General features: G+C 37.5%; 1 protein-coding gene across 1 annotated transcript in view; it reads right to left on the bottom strand.

Annotated features, from left to right (window-relative positions):
• Nucleotides 1-284: 284 nt before the first annotated feature.
• The window catches only part of LOC127449652 (tumor protein p63-regulated gene 1-like protein), a 33,186-nt gene continuing 9,520 nt past the window's right edge, over nucleotides 285-23,950 (bottom strand). Inside the window, exons 5-6 of the mRNA XM_051713202.1 lie at nucleotides 3,466-3,619; nucleotides 285-1,406 (exon numbers count right to left, since the gene is read on the bottom strand). Of these exons, the coding sequence (XP_051569162.1) occupies nucleotides 1,212-1,406; nucleotides 3,466-3,619 (349 nt within the window). The 3' untranslated portion in view covers nucleotides 285-1,211. The remainder of the gene's footprint in view (nucleotides 1,407-3,465; nucleotides 3,620-23,950) is intronic.

The following is a 23,950-nucleotide window of genomic DNA, read 5'->3' as shown; positions in this document are numbered from 1 at the left end:
TATATATATATATATATAATGTCACCACAAGACAAGTTTATAGATTTCCTGATATCACAGACTGCATTTAATAAAACATAGTATAATATTGGTTCTACGGTGATAACATGGGTAAAATGACTTGACTAAATGACTGAAGGAAAAAAAAAACTTTTTAAAAAGCTACAGTGTAAATTTTAAGAATCTGTTTGCTATAGGGACAGATGGCACCTTTTCTTCACTGTGTTTTTACAGAGGAGAAAGTTTATAAAATTAAACTTGCATTACTCAAAACACACAGCATATTGTGTTATCATTTTAATAACACAACTCTGAAGCATCAACAACAAATTATTTTCAGTAATTATTATTCAGTAATCATGACAGCAGTTTCCATAAAAGCACTTACAGTATTTTATAAAGGCTTTACAGATTGTTTGCCTCTCTGCTGTAGAAAAAAAATCAAGAAGGCTGTGTGAATGTAGCAATTACAAAATCTGGGAAATTCCAGCGCTGTTCTGCTGTAATAAACCCTAAACCATCTTACAAATATGACTTGTGTCAGTATCTTCAGGTGGCTTGTAAGAAGCCTCGTGCAAGATATCAATACAGGTACAGAAAGAAAAGGCAGAATTACAAATTAGTAACGGTAATTCCTGCATTTCAACAGTGAGGAAGCTGAAAGAGCGGCACATTCTGCAGGGGCACAACAACAGCAAAAAAAAAAAAAAAAAAAAACATACAAAAACAATATATTTCTACACAGGAAGTCGTAGGAGTGACCACATTCTTTTTTTTTAAATATTTATGTTATGACACACCCAAAGGAAATGACTGTACAACACTGCCATTTCATTGTTTTTTTTTTTACATTATTAAGTCATATACAGATTTATTATCAATCATTTATGTTATTAAGATTTGTGGCAAATCTGAAGTAAAATTTTGAAATGATGATGAAATGAAATGAATAAAACAATCATACCTAAAAAAACAGCTAAAAAGAAGCTAAGAAATCCTATGAATGCGTAATTCATAGAGGAGCAATATAACTAGATGAAACTGTGAGGTTTGATGGACATTAAAAGGTATAGAAAAACATGTTTTAAGAATATCAATGATAAACTGATTTTTTTTTTAAATATCTTAAGTTATCTTTTATAAGTATAAACTATTCGTGCTCAGCTGGTACAAGAGATTTACTAACATTCAATGGAAGACTCAAAGCTTTCTCAAAACCCAATATTGCCTCGTGCTAAGCAATATCCCAGCTTATTCTGGTTTCCTATGACAGACATCAGACCCACATATGCCTCAATAAGGATGGGTTGATTCAGCACAAGAACCCCATTAGCTTTCCCAGGTATAGGCTTCATGTTGTGGGCTTTCTGGACTGCCAAAGTCAGCTGATCCCTGAAGTTGTTGATCTAAATGATGAGAGGCAATATAGAAAAGAGGTTATTTATTCAATATACAATAATATACATTTATACAAAAATAGCCATTTGTTAAAGGAATAGTTCACTCAAAAATGAAAATTCTTTAATAATTTTGTCACCCTCATATTGTTCCAAACCTGTATGACTTTCTTATGTTAAGATAAGCCCTTAAGATAAATTAAGATAGCCTGTCTTTTGAATACAATTCCAGTGAATAGTGCCTCATTTTAAAGCTAAAAAAGGACCAAGAAGTATCATAAACTTAGTCCATTAAACTTGTGTTTCATATTTCAAGTCTTATGAAGGTGTCCGACAAGTTCTGGTAAGAAACAGATTTTAAGTTACTTTTCAGCAAAAATCTCAACGTCTGTTGCATATTAATGAGAGTATGAGAGAAGTTTGTTCACAGTGGAGCGCGTGTTCACACAAGGGTTAGGAAAAAAATTATTCTGTTCCAAATCACGATTCTTGAGACAAACGATTTTTATATTGTCTCCCTGATGAGAAATTGATTTTTAATTTAGTTTACATTTAATTACACATTTAATTAATACAGTCACAATAGATTAATATGCTAGTACAATGATAGAGAGATATAGGAAGCCATATTTGTGCTGACTGCCACATGAACAGGATATATCTCCAAAAAGGTTTGTCTTTCTAGTTCTTTACATTTAGTCCTTTAATGCACCACTGCCATAGCCATTAAAGCAGCTGTTGTGTACAAACTCACCACATTCATGACATTCAACTAAATATTGTTTGCAGTATCGAATCGGGAGGTCTGTGGGAATTCCCAGCCCTAGTTCACATGAGAACTTTCGTTGTTTTAGCGCTAAACAACTCAAGTTCTTGCACTAAAACGCAAGCCAAATGACATAAATTCCAGGTTGCTTATCATCAAAACCTATCATATGCCTTCAGAAGACTTGGAATACAAAGCATGAGATGCATGGATTACTTTTCTGATACTTTTGAGTCTTTTTTTGAGCTTTAAAGTGAGGTACTATTCACAGTCATCATATTGAAAATAGAGAGCTTACTTTATTAAAACATCTCATTTTGTGTTCACCTTAAGAAAGACAATGACAGGAGAGGGAATGAATTATGACAGAATTTTCATTTTTGCTTGAACTATTTCTATAAAAAGAGTTCTCTGAATCAACCCCAGTTTGTCAGGTTGGTGATTTCTGCATGTCAAAACATTCTTGCTTATGTTGTCTCTTGTTTTTGTCTACCCGTTCTTTGTCTTTTTTGAACCTGCTGTTCACCTCAACAGGCGGGGTGGAATGTGAGAAATGGGAATGTGGCTATGTGATTAGACGCCCCTCAGCCCCCCAAATGACTGGTTATACGATCTGTGAGGTCACCTGCATAACACCTTTCCATCACACCTTGAACTACATAATGTGGGGTTTTAAAGTTTGAAACCACACTGAAAATGTGAGATTAAAATCTAATTTAAGCCTGGAAATAATCAACATTTTGGGACTTTGAAAAACTGAAATATAGGAAATGTTATGACGTAAAATGAATAAGAAATATTTTTGATTCTGCACTATTTCTAGATTACTAATCAAACAAGCAATTTTTGTGATATTGATACAATTTGTGATATTGACTATATTAACTCCTTCGTACGAAAGTTCAGATTTACTTTCCTCCATTGAAGCACACAAGTTCCATGCAAGTTCGATTAAAGTGCATGTTGGGTGCATGCTGCATGTAGAAGAAATTCTGAAATTCCTGTAAATTTTTTAGTTCAACTTTCCTCTGAAATTGTTATAACAACATGTAATTTGTAATGAAAAAATGGATTCTTACTCCACATCTGCATGTCCTCTGGCATTCTCTGTAAAATTTGTGAGTAATGGCATTTGAAATTGGCTAAGTGAGCTCATATAATGGTTGGGTTGTTATTAAGTCTAATAGTTTGACTAAAAAAGGAGAAGATCTTATAGAAATATGCCAGAGGTGAGGCATCAGAGCTGACTGTGAAGTGATAAATGACTTTTGAGTGATGCATTACAGGTTGTAGTACTCTCACCTCACACAGACGGCCCAGCTGCTCGTTTGCGCTTCTGACAGGGTGATAGGTGAACGTAGAGAAAGGATAGTCAACAGAAAAGGGATTCCAACGGGAAGTGAAAGATGGCTCTCTGAGCTTGTCCCAAAACACCCGCACCCCCTCGCCCTCTCTCCTGAAAAAAAAAAAAAAAAAAAAAAAAAAAAACACACAACGATAGTATTGTTAGACAAATACAGTGGGATTTAAAAGTCTGAGTTCACACTGAAAATCAGGGATTCAAAATCTAGTCATCAGATTGTGAAAAAATAAATAAATAAAACAAAGAAACATTAGTTAAACATAAGAAATATAAGATTCTGCACTATTTCTAAGTCACTAATTAAGCTAATTTGTGACAATGAGCATGTTAACTCATTTGTACAAAAGTTCAGATTTTCTTGCTTCCACTGAAGCACACAAGATGCTCTTTGGAACATTCTTTAATCATGCAGGATAACATCGATCATCAGGTTTGGCCTTAAACTAAGCTTACACGTGACTAAGCCGTTGAATTAGCCACACCCTATCATTCAAAAACCCCGTCCTTCAAAGATAAGAAGGCCAAAACTGGCCAAAAGAGCAGCACTGTTTGTTCCTGTGGCTGGCAAATTCAACAGCGGCACAATAGCGCCCTCAACTGACAAACATTATGAATCATAGCCTCAATGATAAGCTTCAAATACAACACTATGAGAACAAGTAAAATGATTGACAGGTGAAAAGCGTCAATGTCCGTGCACACATTTTTGTTTACAAAGTCTACAGCTGTCACAGAGACTGGTGAAATATCTCAGGAAACTTATTTCATTAATATCTTTAAGGGAGTAGGAACATTTTTTGCGTACTTTTCCAATAAAAAATAAATAAATAAATAAAATAAAAAAATCACTTATAGCACCTTTAAGGAGTTCATGACAGCTTGAGTGCATGCTGTCATTAAAGCAAAAGAGAGATGAACAATAGTATTTCCTAAATTAACATAAACTAAGATTAATAAATGTTGTAAAAATATGGTTCATTGTCAGTTAATAATACCTAATACCTAATAATAATGTTAACAAATAGAACCTTGTTGTAAAGTGTTACTATATTTTGTAATGACATAACATTATACAAAATTTGATGCAAAATAGAAGCATTTTGTGGACTTTTGAATATCACTGTATATATATTGCCATTAAACTGTGCTGTAGGAGTGCATATTTAGTAGGAGAACATGATGGGAATAGAGAAAAACACTGGGACAATGCAGAAGAGCAATGAGAAAAACAATGAGAATGCATTTCAAACTCAATTCAAATAAAACTACTGTGCTTGTTGCATGGGTTTGCTGAAGCATGCACAAAAATCACTCGAGTGCACATAAATAGGAACGGGTGGCACACATCTTTTGTTGCTACATCTGCAAGCCCTTAAAAACAACTGAATTACTCTATGTGCTCAGTGATTCATACACTTGCGCTTGCAATTTGGTTAGCTTGACCCAGACCCCCCAGCTTTCCTCTCCCTGCCAAAACTGTCACCATTTCTCTTCAGGTCGCCTTCTTTATACACAAGCCAATGTAATGTTTGCTGAGCTTAGAGGCAATTCCCTCCGCTCATCAGAGTTTCTTTCATTCCTCCTGCCATTTTCTTTCGCCATTTTAAGTAAATAGATTTTAATGAAAAGCCTAGAGGGGATGTCTTTAGTATTTTCTAGGCTGATGAAACCTCAGAAGACAAGAGAGCGCCTGGGAGCAAACACAGGGCTTTTAAACCCTAAACATTCACTCTTTGAAATTGTGCTGGCATCCTTCCATATTTTGCAACCATCTTTCACAATAGACTATATACCGTTTCTTCATCAGTCATGGTGTGAAAGGTTGTGATTCCTGTGACTGTCCATACAGTACATACTACAAGAATATAAACTTTTTTTAAAACTTTTTTTTGGAATGATTAATAACCAGACAGATCTGGGAAATATTAGGAATTTAATATTTAAACTTAATTCCTAAATTCAGAAACTTGATTCTAGATTAAAATGTAAGTTATGCTTCACTATTAACATTTGATGAACAAGAGGTCTTTTGAGAAAGACACTTCTACTGTGTCTTGCTGAGACTGATGTGCCCCTCAGCACAACACCATGGCACCTAAACATACGTAACCAGTGACCTAGTGGTCCTCCTTTACTCTCGTAGACAGACTGGGCTCCAGGTAAAGTCAAGCATGTACTGTAATCACTACAAAGCATTCAATGTGTAGCCGCAGGAGATCTCAACTCCTTTTTTTGTTTTTCTGAGATGATCTGATCGATGGATACATTCAGCCTGAGGGTTGAAACATCTATTTCATTTTCTCTCACATTCACTCTCCCCTGTTCTCAGTTTTCCACAAAACTCTGTTCCACTCTGCTTTTCTACTTGATCTCACTGCAATGTTTCTAAAAAAGATATTGCCTTTATGAAAATTTATAAAAGTTCTTATTTTGCAACCATAAATTAGTACCATAGTGGTATTTGTAGTAATGCAATAGTAACCACTGGTAAAACCATGGATGGCTCCTTAAACAGGCCTAAAAAGTAAAAATAATCTGCCCTCCCAATCATAACTTTCTCCACGTAGGTGCACTGAAAATTGCAAATGCTGGAGCCATAATAAGTAGAACACTGGAGTGGTTGTCCAAGTAGTCCACTATTATACAGACCCTTAATATTTTTATTAAACTATTTAAAAATATATATTTTTTATTTTTATTTCACAAAACTTTTATTTTTTTTACCTTAAGTTTTTCTATTCTAAATGATATAGTCTGAAAACATTGTATGTCCTTTTTATGTTTGAATCTTTAACTAGTTAATTTATTGATTGGGAAGTTAAAGGTGTTTCATTTATGAATAATTATTTTCAATGAATGCTGCAGGTGAGCTATTTAATTTTAATTACACATGTGGGTGACAGTGCTTGGAATCATTCATCTAATAAATAATGTATTTTATGGAGACCTATGTAGACAGATTCCCATCTTCAAAACAGTTGATTTGAACAAGCAGTGTACACTGAGAGAAGAGCTGCTTAAATTGTTTGTGTTGCATTTCCAAGTGTGTTGTACTTTGGCTAAACCAATAGACTCCTGAACACACCTTAAGCAGGACCAGTGGCTGCCAAACACTCATACCTTAAGGCTACAAAGAACGAGGGACTCAAACATAGAAATAACATAACTACAGGGCAAGGCAGTGTCTCCAGCTCACCCGGTGCTGCCTGTGTTTACACTAACACTCTCAGACCTTGACAATGGCTGCTGAGGTCTTGGTGGCTACACCCTGCTGAATAAATTCTTGTGTTGAGAGAAAAAGAGAGGAAAGGTGATTATAGGGAGGTACAAAGCCCGACTCAGAGAAAGAGCAGAAAACCTGACTGTTTATGTAGAGTATATATGGTTTGTGTATATATGGTTAAAAAGCGTACAATGTGCTTTGTGTGTAGATGAGCACGTGCACATGCACTCATTGTTTGTGTAAAAGCAGTTGTATATTTTAGTGTGTGTGTGTGTGTGTTTGTGTGTGTAAGTTCACTCCAGATCTCCAGGTGATTCCAGAGGTAAGCTATCAGTACACGAGGGCCAGTTGAGACAGGTAGAGGGCTGGGCTGCAGAAGCCAGAGGGGCTGAGACATTTACTGTTTATGATACAGGCTTGAGCTTTCACTGATCACTGCCACGAGTCTCTCTCTCTCTCTCACTCTCTCTCTCTCTCTCTCTCTCTCTCTCTCTCTCTCTCTCTCACACACACACACACACAATTTCATTCCCTCACTCGACATGATTGAGAAAGATTGAGAGGGAGGGATGGAAAGAAGAGGTGAAAGAGAAGAGGTGAATTCAGTGAAAAATGGATGCTAGGGTCTGTCATGCATGACCCACAAGCTTCCCCGAGATATGTTACACACAGGGGTGCATTCCTAGAAATGCAGTCACAGTAAATGAAGTGTTTCCTGCTGGCCAAAAAACTAGCACAACACTTATGGAATGTTTCTAGAGCACAAAGACGCACAAATAAACAGAAACAAACACACTCCAAAGTACACTTTTGAAAAGACCATCTAAAACCGGGATGAATTTTATGTTGGCTCAGAATGGTTTATGTTGATTAGACCTGCTCTAGCAGGTGGAGCGGCAAAACGTAAAGGGATTGTTAACCCAAAATGGAAAATTCTGTCACTGGTACAGTTTACAAAGTATGCATTCCTCTTCACTGTATTACAGCCTTTAGAGCTCAACTCACACCTAGAAAATAGAGCCCACACGTGCCCATATACCCAATGACACTTACCGCTTTGGCCACTGGGGGCACTGTTTCAAATATGCACAGATCTAATGTAGCTACAGTCAACCAACTGTTTCTGATTTCACTGTGAGATCAGTCTGTCAGCATTCCCTTTCACTGCATCGTTTTTCCACATAATGAAAGTGAGTGGTGACTGAAGCTGTCATGCTGCCTAACATCTCCTTTTGTCTTCCATGGAACAAAAAAAAAAAAAGTCATACAGATTCAGAACAACATCAAGGTGAGTAAATTGTGACAGTGAAATGCTGACGCAGGAGCAGAAACAGATGTTGACTTGAAGATGAGATGTGAAAGAACAGTTTGTTTGCAGTTTAATATACTCATTACAAAGTGAATACTAAACAAACATATGAACTTAACACGTGCTTGAATTACAACTAGACTAGATAAGACTTCCGACTACTTTATTACTATGACTATGACCAAGAACCATGAACAAGAACAAACCATGAAGACACATGACAAAGGAGAAAGGCTTAAAGGGTTAGTTCACCCAAAAATGAAAATTCTCTCATCATTTACTCACTCTCATACCATCCCAAATGTCATGATATTCTTCTTTAGAAGAATATCTCAGCTCTGTAGATCCATACAATGCAAGTGGATGGTGATCAGCACTTTAAAGCTCCAAAAAGCACAGACAGTCATAGTAAAAGTAATCCATACGACTCCAGTGGATAAATTAATGTCTTCTAAAGCGATACGATCGCTTTGGGAGAGAAACAGATCAATATTTAATTCCTTTTCACTATAATTGTTTAACTTCTGGTCACTTTCCAGTGCACGTCCATGAGGGGAATCAGTTCACGCTGCCTCTCGCCTGACGTAAGCGCATTGGCATGTTCACGTGAGAACTGACGCATGACAACTGGAAGTGCAGCTCAATTTGTTTACAACCGAATGCCATTCACAAGCTTCAATGGTTTTGTTTTCATTTGAAAATTCCAGTGTGGTTACGTCACGCGAGAAGCAGCGTAAACCGATTTCCCTCATGGACGTGCACTGGAGAGCGACCAAAAGTAAACAATTATAGTGAAAAAGACTTCAATATTGATCTGTTTCTCACCCAAAGCGATCGTATTGCTTTAGAAGACATTCATTTAACCACTGGAGTCAAATGGATGAGAGAATTTTCATTTTTGGGTGAACTATCCCTTTAAATACACAAGGGTAAACAAGATAATGAGACAATGAAACAAGAACCAATGCCAGACCAGAAATAATTAACAGGATAACAAGACTAAAGAACCGAAACTAATCAAAAGGTAAGACTAATAATCATGATGGAACACAAAGTTCACATGACAGAACAAGGAAATCCCATGACAGGAACAGGAAACAGTGAACTAAGAAAATAAATGAACTAATCTTCAGTATATAAAAGACATAAAAGAAAACTTACAAACACAAACACAGACGCAACAGACAGAAATGTCAATTTTGGGTGAACTATTCATTTAAACTGGTGAAGCATTCTGACAGCATTTGTGGCATAATGTTTATTATCTGCATTTTTTTTTTTTTTTTTGACTTGTCCTTTTTCTTAAAATAAGATGCAAAAATCGATGATACAGTGAGGCACTTACGTAGGAAGTGAATGGGGGTTAAAGGCAGAAATGTGAAGCTTATAATTTTATAAAAGCACTTACATTAATTCTTCTGTTAAAACTTTTGTTTTATTTGAGCTGTAGTTATTTAAATTGTTGTTTTTATGGTCGTTTTAGGGTTTTAGCGTTTACGGCGTTGTGTCGTCATGGAAACATAGTTGTTAAATTGGATATAAATTTACACAGAAAAGGTTAGTTAGCGATATTTTATTTATTATCAGTCAAAATAAATGTTTGTGGTAATCAACATTATGCCACAAATGCTATTGATTGAGCTTAACTTGCATTGAACCCAGATTATTCCAACACACCAGTATCCCATGCTGGGGACCAACAACCAAAACACAACAAACCCTGGTGACCAGCATGCTAGTTGTTTCAGCAGGGTATTCTTAGCTAAGCTTTGGTGCAGCATCTTGAAATTCCTGTAGCGGTCGGCTGCACTTTGTATGGTTAAGGACTGGTAAGTCAACACACTTCATGACTATCAGAGGCCTGCTACAGCTGACAGGGCAAGTGGTTCGCAGCAGAGTGTCAGACCCAACAAACAAATCCCCAGATTGCTCAATTGGTCATACGATTGAGCAGCTCTGCAAGATTTCACACTACTCTTTGTGGCGGGCCATCCATGAGCCAGTCTTTCACTGAGCAGAACTGAAGAATTGAAGAACGGGTAAAACTAAATACATCCAAGTCAAGTACATCCAAGAGTCGAACATTATAAAATATAAATAATATATAAATATTATATAATATATAATATTATATAATAAATATATAATATAGAATATTTATAATATGTCTGTTATGATTTAAAAAGAAATTAATTAAAAATTAAATTAGACAGTAAATATTGTGATGATTTTAATGTGCTTTTTAACTGGCCATTAAGTTTGCTGAACACGGTATCATCAGACTAGTGTTGCAATCCTTCCTTGTCTTGTGATTGCGAGTATGAGAGCATCAAGAAGATTTAATTGATTCAGTGGGAAATAACAGCAAGTTTGTAGGTTCTATTCTTTTATGTGAATCAGTTCAAACAGATTTACGCAAGTGAACCGATTTGAGTGTATCCTAAAAAATGTTAATGGAAGTCTGTGCCTATTTTCTTATGTACATAGGTAAATATTGTTTTATATTACTATGTACAGTTATAGTGGTGCTTATAAATTGATTATACATTTTTAAATGTAAATTTTCCTGGTACTCATTTAGTAAAAAACACTATTAAAACATGCCTTTATTACTTTTAACAAGGTTCACTGCATTTTACTTTGCGTATTAAACATTCAGAATCTACTTGACAACAGTGGCTGAATGTTTGGTCGAAATGTTTGTTCCTCTGATTTAAAAACAAAAAACAAAAACAAAAACAAAAATCAACCTTTTAAGACATTTCAGAGCAGGTACATGAAAATGTTTTGAGATATCATTTTATTATATGTATTGCCCAGCCCTAAGTAAAAGTGAGAGAGAGAGAGAGAGAGAGAGAGAGAGAGAGAGAGAGAGAGAGAGAGAGAGGGGAAGAAATTCAAGGTGGGGCACTAATCCAGTGACTAATTTTCTTTAGGAGGTAAAGATTCAGGGAAATAAATACCAAGGAATGAATACACTATCATGCTTCTGTGTAATATAGGAATTAATATATATATATATATATATATATATATATATATCACACACACACACACACACACACACACAGTATTTATATAAAAAAATTTAATCAGCATAAATTGGGGATCTCAACATAAAACACTCACAAGATTCAGAGACTGAAAGTGCTACGTTTCTGACAATGACAAATAAGCATGAAATCTCTGATGCCCAAACAATGCTGACACATTAATCTACATGAGCGCAGTGGACACAGTCAATACAGTGAAAAACTTGACAAGCACAAGCATGTTGACACATAGTTAAGAAATGGTTAACAAATCCCAGTGTAAACTTTAGCTAATCCCTCCCAGGAAGTCAACCACACTGAATGCGGCAATACAGTTTTGTTGTTGGTTTTGTGCACTCTATACCCACCCACACCACTTGATGGAAACAGTACAGATATATTGATTGGTCTACTCTAGGGAATCTGGAAAAATATTAAATGCTTTAAGCAATTTTAGGAACTATTAAACAGGTTGGCCTAATGTGTGTAAGTTGTTTTTTGGTTACAGTGCAGATGTGGGTTGGTATGAACTGGCTACTGTGCATTGATGTTGTAAATGTGTAAGATTGCCCCCTCTGCTGGACGAATGTAGAAATGCTTTTCCTAAATAAACTTGCATGCAAGTTTGCATGATTCAAACCTTGTTAAAACACACTTGATTAATCAACTTTCACTGTACAACTCATACTCTAGCGTTTTAACACCACCTGCTGAGCGTATTAATAATTCTCTAATTTAATGTAATTTTTAATATTATTATTCACCACCATTCTCCAATTTCTCAATAATTAATGCTGGTCTTATTGGGAAGACACAAATGCCAGTGAAAAAATAACAGATCTGAGATAAATAAAATAAAATAAAAAGAGAGTAAAGGACCATTTAAAGGGGTCATGACATGAGCAATTACACTTGTAAGAGTTCTTTGTCCTATAAAAAAATATTCTGTACATTTTAGAATTCAAAACTTCCTTCTCACTGCAAAAAGAGCATTTGTTGAAACGAAGCTGCCAAAACAACTAGTTGTCTATTTCCTTTACATTGTGATGTCACACTGTGGTAGATACAGTGCATCCGGAAAGTATTCACAGCGCTTCACTTTTTCCACATTTTGTTACGTTACAGCCTTATTCCAAAATGGATTAAATTCATTATTTTCCTCAAAATTCTACAAACAATACCCCATAATGACAACGTGAAAGAAGTTTGTTTGAAATCTTTGCAAATTTATTAAAAATAAAAAATGAAAAAAATCACATGTACATAAGTATTCACAGCCTTTGCCATGACACTCAAAATTGAGCTCAGGTGCATCTTGTTTCCACTGATCATCCTTGAGATGTTTCTACAACTTGATTGGAGTCCACCTGTGGTAAATTCAGTTGATTGGACATGATTTGGAAAGGCACACACCTGTCTATATAAGGTCCCACAGTTAACACTGCATGTCAGAGCACAAACCAAGCCATGAAGTCCAAGGAATTGTCTGTAGACCTCTGAGACAGGATTATATTGAGGCACAGATCTGGGGAAGGGTACAGAAACATTTCTGCAGCATTGAAGGTCCCAATGAGCACAGTGGCCTCCATCATCCTAAATGGAAGAAGTTTGGAACCACTTGGACTCTTTCTAGAGCTGGCCGCCCGGCCAAACTGAGCGATCGGGGGAGAAGGGCCTTAGTCAGGGAGGTGACCAAGAACCCGATGGTCACTCTGACAGAGCTCCAGCATTTCTCTGTGGAGAGAGGAGAAACTTCCAGAAGAACAACCATCTCTGCAGCACTCCACCAATCAGGCCCGTATGGTAGAGTGGCCAGACGGAAGCCACTCCTCCGTAAAAGGCACATGACAGCCCACCTGGAGTTTGCCAAAAGGCACCTGAAGGACTCTCAGACCATGAGAAACAAAGATTTTACTCTTTGGCCTGAATGGCAAGCATCATGTCTGGAGGAAACCAGGCACCGCTCATCACCTGGCCAATACCATCCCTACAGTGAAGCATGGTGGTGGCAGCATCATGCTGTGGGGATGTTTTTCAGCGGCAGGAACTGGGAGATTAGTCAGGATTGAGGGAAAGATGAATGCAGCAATCTACAGAGACATCCTTGATGAAAACCTGCTCCAGAGCACTCTGGACCTCAGACTGGGGCGAAGGTTCATCTTCCAACAGGACAACGACCCTAAGCACACAGCCAAGATAACAAAGGAGTGGCTACGGGACAACTCTGTGAATGTCCTTGAGTGGCCCAGCCAGAGCCCAGACTTGAACCCGATTGAACATCTCTGGAGAGATCTGAAAATGGCTGTTGCACCGACGCTCCCCATCCAACCTGATGGAGCTTGAGAGGTCCTGCAAAGAAGAATGGGAGAAACTGCCCCAAAATAGGTGTGCCAAGCTTGTAGTATCATACTCAAAAAGACTTGAGGCTGTAATTGGTGCCAAAGGTGCTTCAACAAAATATTGAGCAAAGGCTGTGAATACTTATGTACATGTGATTTAAAAAAAAAAATGTCTTTTATAAATTTGCAAAGATTTCAAACAAACTTCTTTCATGTTGTCATTATGGGGTATTGTTTGTAGAATTTTGAGGAAAATAATGAATTTAATCAATTTTGGAATAAGGCTGTAACATAACAAAATGTAGAAAAAGTGAAGCGCTGTGAATACTTTCCGGATGCACTGTATTTGTGTCTGGCCGCCTCCACAACACATTAACGCCTACTTTACCTTATCACTTCCATAGCCCACCCAGTAGCAGTGAGATGCCAAGGAGAGAGCAGGTCAATCAAGAACAGGGAGCCAATCATAACATTGACTAACATAACATTTATGGCACTTTTCCACTGCACGTTACGGTTCGACTCGACTCGACTTTGCTCACTTTACTTTTCTGAGCTTGCTTTTCCACTGTTGTTTAGTGCCGCCTCAACGTGGGTGGGATTATAGGCTGATCATCATAGTTGCACCGCCTCTACTGCCGTGACATCATCTTAAACGCAACACAAACATTACTGACCATAAACAATAACACGACCGCTAGCTGTTAGCTACTAGCTCATTGTGCTGCATAAAGCAGTTGTTGCATGGTGATTTTACACAAGTGTAACAGTTAAATTGGCCTGGTTGTTTTAGAAGCAAGCTTTCCAGTAGCTGGTCAACTAAATAAAGTGAAGCTTTCAAGCAGAATATAGAGTTAACGTAACAAAATGTACCATCCTCCATCGTGGACTCCAACAACGCTGAGTCCAGGGCACTCTCCCTCCCACTGCTCGCCGGTCTATTACCATAGCGTCCATTTGGTCGAACCACTTCCACTTTCTTCTGTTTGAACCACTCTGGCTGTTGTGATCCTTGATGGTTCTGTAGTCACTTTTAAGTTTTTTTAATTTTTCCCTACACTGTTGGTAGGTCCGGTGGTAGCCGTGTGCAGCCAACATCTGAGACACTTCCAGAAAGACTTTTTCGTTTCATTTCGTTTGTCGCTAACGAGAGGAACGTCTGCACCTCGTTTATTGACCACGGCGTGGTTTTGCGCACAGCCATTTCTTTTTACAATTTGAAAGTCGCGTGAACAAATGATATTGCTGTCGCTGTTGCTAACTTTAAAACTAGCGGGTTGATGTCCCGTGTCGCAAATCCAGTGAAGCTGGTAGTGACGATTCTCTCTGACCAATCAGTGATCTGCAGGGTTTTGACGTCACATTTAGTATCGGCTTGGCTCACTTGGAACCTCGACCGAGGTGGTACTAAAAAAAGTATCAGGTATCAGGTACTATCCACAGTGGAAAACCCCCAAAAAGCGAGCAGAGTTGAGTCGAGCTGTACCGTGCAGTGGAAAAGCCCCATTACTGTCAAGTCTTAAAGGGGAAGAAGCACCAAAACCAAACGTGATCCTGATGAAAACATTATCAAAAATGATCATGTTTAACAAATATAAACAAACTATTTTTTGTAAAAAAAAAAAAAAAAAAAAAAAAAAATAATAATAATAATAATAATAAAAAAAAGCATTTCATAACCCCTTTAAAAAGTAAAAGTAACAACTGAATTATACATATTAAATAATTACATAAAAAAACTAACTGATACAGATTTAAATATAAACATATGATCTCTTCTAGGTCTCTATGGCAATATATTGTCATCACTTTGCCTTTTGTCCAATGGTTTTTTTTTCTTGATTAATTGCTTGTTTCAGTCTCGGTATGTTTTCATTTGGCAGATGCTGAAAACATTACCTCCGAGCCTGACACATTTTGATGCAACGTAAACATCCTCTTTACACTAAATTCGCTAAATATATTTTTATAGAAACATTCCGTACAAAATAAAAAATAAATGCTCTTATCAGCAGCAGTTACTGAGTACACATGAGTGATGTGCAGGGAAGATGCATAATGTCCTTGTCTAGACAGTCTGGGAAAGAAGCACTTTTAGAAAACATTACATACTCCTTTATTCAGCCACAGCAAAGACTAAGACTCTGTTCTTAGTAAAGATTTACAGACCACAGTCCCATCGCTTAGCACTGTAGTGACAGATGATAAAGTCCACATATAATCTGCATACACTATTATAAAACTATAATTTTCACATTTTCTGTACTGATTTTGGAGGAAAGTCTATGGAATTCCGTGAACGGATGCAAATATGGTAAAATGTGTTAAACATAGAAAGGAGTACTGCACTTTTATTGACAGCTGAGAACACAATAAATGAAGAAAAAAGGGCAGGGGTTATATAGAACTTATTATTGTCTTATTATAAAACTATTATCTAACTATTATGTTGGTGTTGGCCTGCTGATGACTGATGGCAAGCAGTATAAATGACCAAAGTTCAGCCATGCAAATCTGTGGCGCAATCTGATAGGTTCTTAGACTTGTTATTTGTTAGTCAACTGGGTTGTTCACATCTTACATGTGCTGAATGGTCCTCTGACTTTTTTTATCAGGTAGCCAATCAACTTTTGTCTCTCTCTTGTCTAACATTTAAATGGCTCAGTGTTGCAGTTGAGCTGGCTTTCTCTGCAGCACGCTTCAAGAGTTTTTTCTCTGAAAATGCTATTTGCTCAGGTGGTTTGCTGGAGGTTTTCTTCAGCTTGCATGGTAAGGTCTGCTTTGGCCATGACGCATAGCAGCGCATCTTAACAATTTAAGCCTTAGCCAAATCTGGCTGGCACACATCGCTATCTTAGGTCATTACATTAAATAAATTCACACATAGATGGGCTAAATCACTAGTTAAATAATCTCTGGGCTTGCCTGGCTCAGGTACACACTATGAGTTAGGTCACTAACGTTAAAGCTAATAGGCTAAGCAGGCCGAGGTACAAATAGAAATTTAGTGCATTAGCAATACGCCATTTGCTGTGTGGCCTAGGCATACCTAGCTAGCACACACTCGGTGCACGTGGGATTGTTTGTTATGTCTATTTGTGCAGCAGCATGTAACATATGCTCGATGCAGCATGTTTTGCATTTTGTCTAATTGTGCAGCAGCATCAGCATGTCCACATGCTAACTCAGTATTTATGTGTATTTTCTAGCAGTTGCCATTCTCCGTATTTGCTCTGTAGCAGCAGCATTGCAGATCTAGTCCGCCAAGACCAATATCCTATCCTATATGTCATACCCACATTTACATGCTAAATCTTTCCAAGAGTTGGCATGACTGAACTAGCAATATGTTGTAGTATATTGGGTGCAGAAAAATGAACAATTGCTATGCAAAATGACTTGAATCCAGGAAAACCCATCCTTTTGAGATGAACCACATCTGGTCAATAAAGCGAACAAAGGAGACTTGTCCAAGATCACACTCCACATGGGGAGTCCCCTCTTGGGAGACTGATGCTCCCTTTATGTTGTTGATTTGAGATAAATAATGAGTGCCAAATGGCTGGTCAAGGAGAATAACCATTCTGCTAAAACAGCAAAACAGCATGATTTAAAACAAAGCTCAGAGGAAGCCCTTCTCTTCTTTGCGCTACGACTCACCAACGTGACGGGAGACGAGAGTCTCCCATGCGGAATGCCTCGCTTCAAAGCCCCGCTTCATCATCCCAGTATCAGACATTCACGATCATATCAGTGGTCCAAAACATCGACGGAACAACCAGGACTTTCTATAAACAGTCTAAGAACCAAAGCAACACAAGGAAAAGCAATGAGATGCAAGTACATGTCCAGACTTTTGCTGAAAGTGCTGTATTATTTAAATACTTAGGGTAATCTGTTTGCAAATCGAGTTAGACTCAAAGAAGTATCAATGGTTCTTAAGGCATTGTCTACAGACTGCATAAAGTTCCTTTTCTCTGTATAGATCATTTTCACTCAAGTCACTCTGTTCACTTTACTCAACAACTTGTGTCCATGTTTGTCTATGTGTTTTATGTTTAGATTAGCAATAAAGTCTTGTTTGTATTCAAAGATAATTTGACTGTGGTATATTTTGATAAATAATCTAGTAAATTGATTTGAAAAGATCTTGCTTCAAAGCTCAGAACCATATCTAAAATATTTGTGATATTATTTTCAATAAGCCATGAGAATAATATTACTCCTATAAGTGAATTAATCATAATTTCATTATTAAAGCTAATTCCTTACAATAGAAATTGTGAACGAATACAATGAGCCTTTGTATTATGATTTTAATGGTGGAGAATTTTATTCAGACAATAATCTAATTATTTGTAATTTATCTTTCTTATAATAGTTGTCGAACACGACTAATTCCATTATAAAATGCCTTACATAATGATGTAGACATACGGACAGTTTAATTTAATTCCATTATACTGTTCCTACAATGTATGGAATTCTTCAGAATCGATGCAAATATGGAAAAAATATGTTAATCCCTTCGACACTTACTGGTAACTGAAAGCAATATCACATTTTCCAAAATTTAGGGTTGTGGGATGAGCTTTGAACTTTGTTCAATGGGATGCACTTCGTGAATGACGGCTGTTCACTCTTTGTGAATACAGCCCACTCTTGTATTCCTTGTACACACATGACTGTGTGGCAACACATAGCTCCAATGCCATCATTAAGTTTGCTGATGACACGACGGTGGTAGGTCTGATCACTGACAATGATGAAACAGCCTACAGAGAGGAGGTGCACACTCTGACACACTGGTATCAGGAGCACAACCTCTCCCTCAACGTCAGTAAGACAAAGGAACTTGTGGTAGACTTCAGAAGGAAAGACAGAGAACACAGTCCCATCACCATCAATGGAGCACCAGTGGAGAGAGTCAGCAGCTTCAAGTTCCTGGGAGTCCACATCACATGGTCCATCCACACTGAAGTCGTTGTGAAGAAGGTTCATCAGCGCCTCTTCTTCCTGAGACGGCTGAGGAAGTTTGGAATGAACTGCCACATCCTCACACGGTTCTAAACCTGCACTGTAGAGAGCATCCTGACTGGCTGCATCTCCGCCTGGTACGGCAATAGCACCGCCCACAACCGCAAAGCACTGCAAAGGGTGGTGCGAACTGCCAGACACATCATCGGAGGTGAGCTTCCCTCCCTCCAGGAAATATATACAAGGCGGTGTAATGAAAAAAGCTCGGAGGATCATCAGAGACTCCAGCCACCCGAGCCATGGGCTGTTCTCACTGCTACCATCAGGCAGGCGATATCGCAGCATCAGGACCCACACCAGCCGACTCCATGATAGCTTCTTCCCCCAAGCAATCAGACTCTTGAACTCTTGATCTCCCACAATCAAAATACATCAGCACTGCACTTTATTACTCTTACTCTTATATCTCACCCCGGACTGTCATAAATTACATTATTATTATATATATTCTCTCTTAACAACTTACTATCAACCAACAGCCTGAATGTCAATACAGTACAATACAACCTACTGTACATTCTATATATACTACTACAGGTGCATCTCAATAAATTAGAATGTCGTGGAAAAGTTCATTTATTTCGGTAATTCAACTCAAATTGTGAAACTCGTGTATTAAATAAATTCAATGCACACAGATTGAAGTAGTTTAAGTCTTTGGTTCTTTTAATTGTGATGATTTTGGCTCACATTTAACAAAAACCCACCAATTCATTATCTCAAAAAATTAGAATATGGTGACATGCCAATCAGCTAATCAACTCAAAACACCTGCAAAGGTTTCCTGAGCCTTCAAAATGGTCTCTCAGTTTGGTTCACTAGGCTACACAATCATGGGGAAGACTGCTGATCTGACAGTTGTCCAGAAGACAATCATTGACACCCTTCACAAGGAGGGTAAGCCACAAACATTCATTGCCAAAGAAGCTGGCTGTTCACAGAGTGCTGTATCCAACCATGTAAACAGAAAGTTGAGTGGAAGGGAAAAGTGTGGAAGAAAAAGATGCACAACCAACCGAGAGAACCGCAGCCTTATGATTGTCAAGCAAAATCGATTCAAGAATTTGGGTGAACTTCACAAGGAATGGACTGAGGCTGGGGTCAAGGCATCAAGAGCCACCACACACAGACATGTCAAGGAATTTGGCTACAGTTGTCATATTCCTCTTGATAAGCCACTCCTGAACCACAGACAACGTCAGAGGCGTCTTACCTGGGCTAAGGAGAAGAAGAACTGGACTGTTGCCCAGTGTTCCAAAGTCCTCTTTTCAGATGAGAGCAAGTTTTTATTTCATTTGGAAACCAAGGTCCTAGAGTCTGGAGGAAGGGTGGAGAAGCTCATAGCCCAAGTTGCTTGAAGTCCAGTGTTAAGTTTCCACAGTCTGTGATGATTTGGGGTGCAATGTCATCTGCTGGTGTTGGTCCATTGTGTTTTTTGAAAACCAAAGTCACTGCACCCGTTTACCAAGAAATTTTGGAGCACTTCAGGCTTCCTTCTGCTGACCAGCTTTTTAAAGATGCTGAGTTCATTTTCCAGCAGGATTTGGCACCTGCCCACACTGCCAAAAGCACCAAAAGTTGGTTAAATGACCATGGTGTTGGTGTGCTTGACTGGCCAGCAAACTCACCAGACCTGAACCCCATAGAGAATCTATGGGGTATTGTCAAGAGGAAAATGAGAAACAAGAGACCAAAAAATGCAGATGAGCTGAAGGCCACTGTCAAAGAAACCTGGGCTTCCATACCACCTCAGCAGTGCCACAAACTGATCACCTCCATGCCACGCCGAATTGAGGCAGTAATTAAAGCAAAAGGAGCCCCTACCAAGTATTGAGTACATATACAGTAAATGAACATACTTTCCAGAAGGCCAACAATTCACTAAAAATTTTTTTTTTATTGGTCTTATGATGTATTCTAATTTTTTGAGATAGTGAATTGGTGGATTTTTGTTAAATGTGAGCCAAAATCATCACAATTAAAAGAACCAAAGACTTAAACTACTTCAATCTGTGTGCATTGAATTTATTTAATACACAAGTTTCACAATTTGAGTTGAATTACTTAAATAAATGAACTTTTCCACGACATTCTAATTTATTGAGATGCACCTGTATATATACTTTATTTTTTTATTTTTATTGAATAATGTGTATCTATATTGTGCATATTGTATAATGTACAGTGTATGTTATTATTTGCATATTGTGTTGTGTGTAATTATGTGTATATTAGACTTTAAATTGTGTTGTGTTAATTTGATGTTATTGTAAATTAGTATATGTCTCATCACTGTCACGACTGCTATATTGATCGGAACTGCACACAAGAATTTCACACACCATTGCACCTGTGTATATGGCTGCGTGACAATAAATGTGATTTGATTTGATTTGTTCCAATTCTGCTGAAATCTCACGAGCTTTCAGGCAAATTTTGTCATGTGACCAACGACCAAAAAAAAAATCCTCAGTGTTAACCTCTGATGCCACAAGACAAGTAATAGTGAATCACACAAATGTGTAACACACTAAAAGTTTCCTTAAAATGCAGAAATTAAAGCACTCTAACAATGGGACTTCACAATTTATACATTGGTGACATGAAGATCTTATGTCACATGTTGCCCAGAGGCATTTCACTAATTAATTTTAGTGATGCTGGCCCATAATATTAAATAATTACTAAAGTTTGCCTTTGTGGGATTTTAAGTATTCAGCTGTGCCACTAAGTAGGGGGAAGACAAAAGTCAACTAAGGTGACAAATATAACTAACCATAGTAGAAAGAAGGGCTCATCAATTGGAGTGATTAGAGATGAAAGGATGGAGTGAGATTTCCGTGAGATGATCAGAGTTGGGATGGTTACTTTTAAAATGTATTCCAATCCAGATTACAGAATACATGCTGTAATATCTAATATGAACGTATTCCATTAAATTACTCAAGGTCAATAACATAATATAAATACTTTGGGTTTCTTCTTCAGCACAGTTTTTTTTTCACTTGTTTTGACTATAAACAAGTTATTAACAACTATATAATAACAAGTAATCAAAATGCTTTTTCAATGTAAATGTATTCTGATTACTAACGATTAAAATTGTAACTGTAGTGGAATACTGTACAGTTACTAATATTTTTGTATTTTAAATAAAAAATCCTGTTACATGTATTGCGTTACTCCCTAACCCTAGAGATGATGAATTTAAATAGAAAACTCTGTGGACATTTGCCTAAAAGAGAGAAATGCAGACAGCTTGAGTAAGAGATTAATAATGAGACAGGAGAAAATGATAAGAGTGATGAAATGTGAGATTATTGATTATATAAAATGTGAGAAATTATTAAGCAAAAGAAGAAACAGGGACGAAAAAGAGAAAGAGTGGCTTTGGTTTAAAGCTTGCCTTTTTTCCTCCAGCACTCTAGGGTGGTTTTCAGTGGTGTTTTATTTATAATTGAATGTAATGTGGGGAGATAAAGTCAGCCCAATACGGCCTGCCTCTCCTAAGCACTTCACGCCACATTACGTTTTATTCATCAAATTAGTTTTACTTGGGTTGGTGTCCCCTGAGCCAGCTTTAAAAGGTTTGGATGAAAGGACTACATTAATTTCTACCACTAATCGGTTACACAAGAGCTGCACTGACAGCTCTCTCCTCCCTGTGTTATAAAGTCCCCCTTACATCCCATTTCCCTACACATAATCCTTCCACACAAAAAATTAAGAGAAGAAAAGAGGCTCTGGCCTCCTTCCCCTTTGCTGCCATTTGTTAAATCCTGAGCTGCATTGTGGGCATTATCACCCTGTAAAAACCTCTAATACGGTTAAGAAAAATGACTCATGGTCTCTGCTTTTTCCTCATTTGTCTGTTTAAGGCTTTAAGCACCATACCGAGGATATAGAAAAGTACAGATATGAATGGGAACCATTGGTTAAAATATTCACAAAGATACTAAATGTTGTAATGAGAGAATATTACAGATTATGGACCCAGTTGGAACACCTGGGCACTTTATCCAAAACATCAATCCAATTAGTAATTTAGGATAGTGTGCTGTACAATAGCTCTGATAAAAAAATATATTTCAGTCATGAGAACTCTCAGAATACATTTATAAATAAAAATATATTCAATTTATTCAGAATAAAGTATTATCATGAATATGAAAAGTTGGTGACATTAATCTTGGCAGACAAGATCAGCTAATGCTGCTGCTGCAAAGCAAGTTCTATACAAAGACTTGCTATTGCTAAGAACATACACAGACATGCTGCGTCAAGCATGTAAAACATGCTGCTTAATTAGACATAAAGAAACATCCCATACAAGCGGATCTAAACAGGTGATGCCAGGGAGAAGGAGGGTTTTGGTGCAAAAACTCTCTAGCGCACTGCAGTGAAACAGTCTTACCTGCAAATGTCTGAGGCAAGACAAATTAAATTCTGGACAAACAGGGTACGCAAGCTGATTGGCTGACAGTTAACAGTCAAAAGAACCTATCATCTTGCACCATGTAGAGTTTCATAACTGAACAGGTTGTCATCTACAGAACACCTCTTCACATATTGTATATTTCCCCAGACCTTCCATTTATAAGGCAATTTAGCCAACCTAGTCTCATACTGAAAACATGACTCTATATATATTTTTGCAAAACTTGTTATACGTGTCTCCAGGTACAATTCCCTGCAGTTTCCAGGTGAAATGAACACTAGAGGCGCTACAGCAACTGTGTGTTTTATTCCCTTTCACTCAAATCATGACTTCAATGGCTGATTATAACTTTATAAATACTTATTTTTCTCTCTATTACTCAGATCCTGCTATGTTATATCGTCACACTTTCACTCTAATGTATCTTTTGAAAAACAATACATTTTAACGCTTGTAATACAGACCCACCTACATATATACACCTATTCCAAGGTGATTAGCTTGAGCTGTAACTCACCTCAAGTGTTGGACTTTGGATTCAGAGGACCACGGTTCAAGACCAGCCATGAACTCAAGCTGACACGTGACCCGACAGAGTCATACAAGCGACACGAAATGATGTGCTTGCTTCAGGAAATGTTCTTTTCATTTCGCTTCTGCATTTTAAAACACTATCAGTTAAGTTTAGGCGTTGATTAGGTAAGGATGTCCTTTTAACGTCTTTTAAAACACTGTTGGTTAGGTTCAGGCTAAAAAGTTTTAGGTTAGTGAGGTACTGTATGTTTTAATCATTAAAACATCCATCTAAAATTCAACTTAAAACCTCATCTGAATACGACACCATTTCACTGGCTTTTGGCGCCCCCCGCTGGACATTTCACTGGAAACCTGCAGCCAAACGTGTTATACAGCACGTAAATTTTGAATTGCAAAAATGTTGTCATGGTCACGTAAATTTAATGAGACCAGGCCGGATATAGCATGACATGAAAAAGGTGGAGAGGAATCTACAAGTGATTACCAGAACTGTGAGTAAGCCAGTGTGT

The sequence above is a fragment of the Myxocyprinus asiaticus genome, chromosome 12 (genome assembly GCF_019703515.2).
Source record: "Myxocyprinus asiaticus isolate MX2 ecotype Aquarium Trade chromosome 12, UBuf_Myxa_2, whole genome shotgun sequence".
NCBI classification, from domain to species: Eukaryota; Metazoa; Chordata; class Actinopteri; order Cypriniformes; family Catostomidae; genus Myxocyprinus; species Myxocyprinus asiaticus.
The sequence above is the reverse complement of the archived record's forward strand: the minus strand, read 5'-3'. Positions and strand labels throughout refer to the sequence as shown.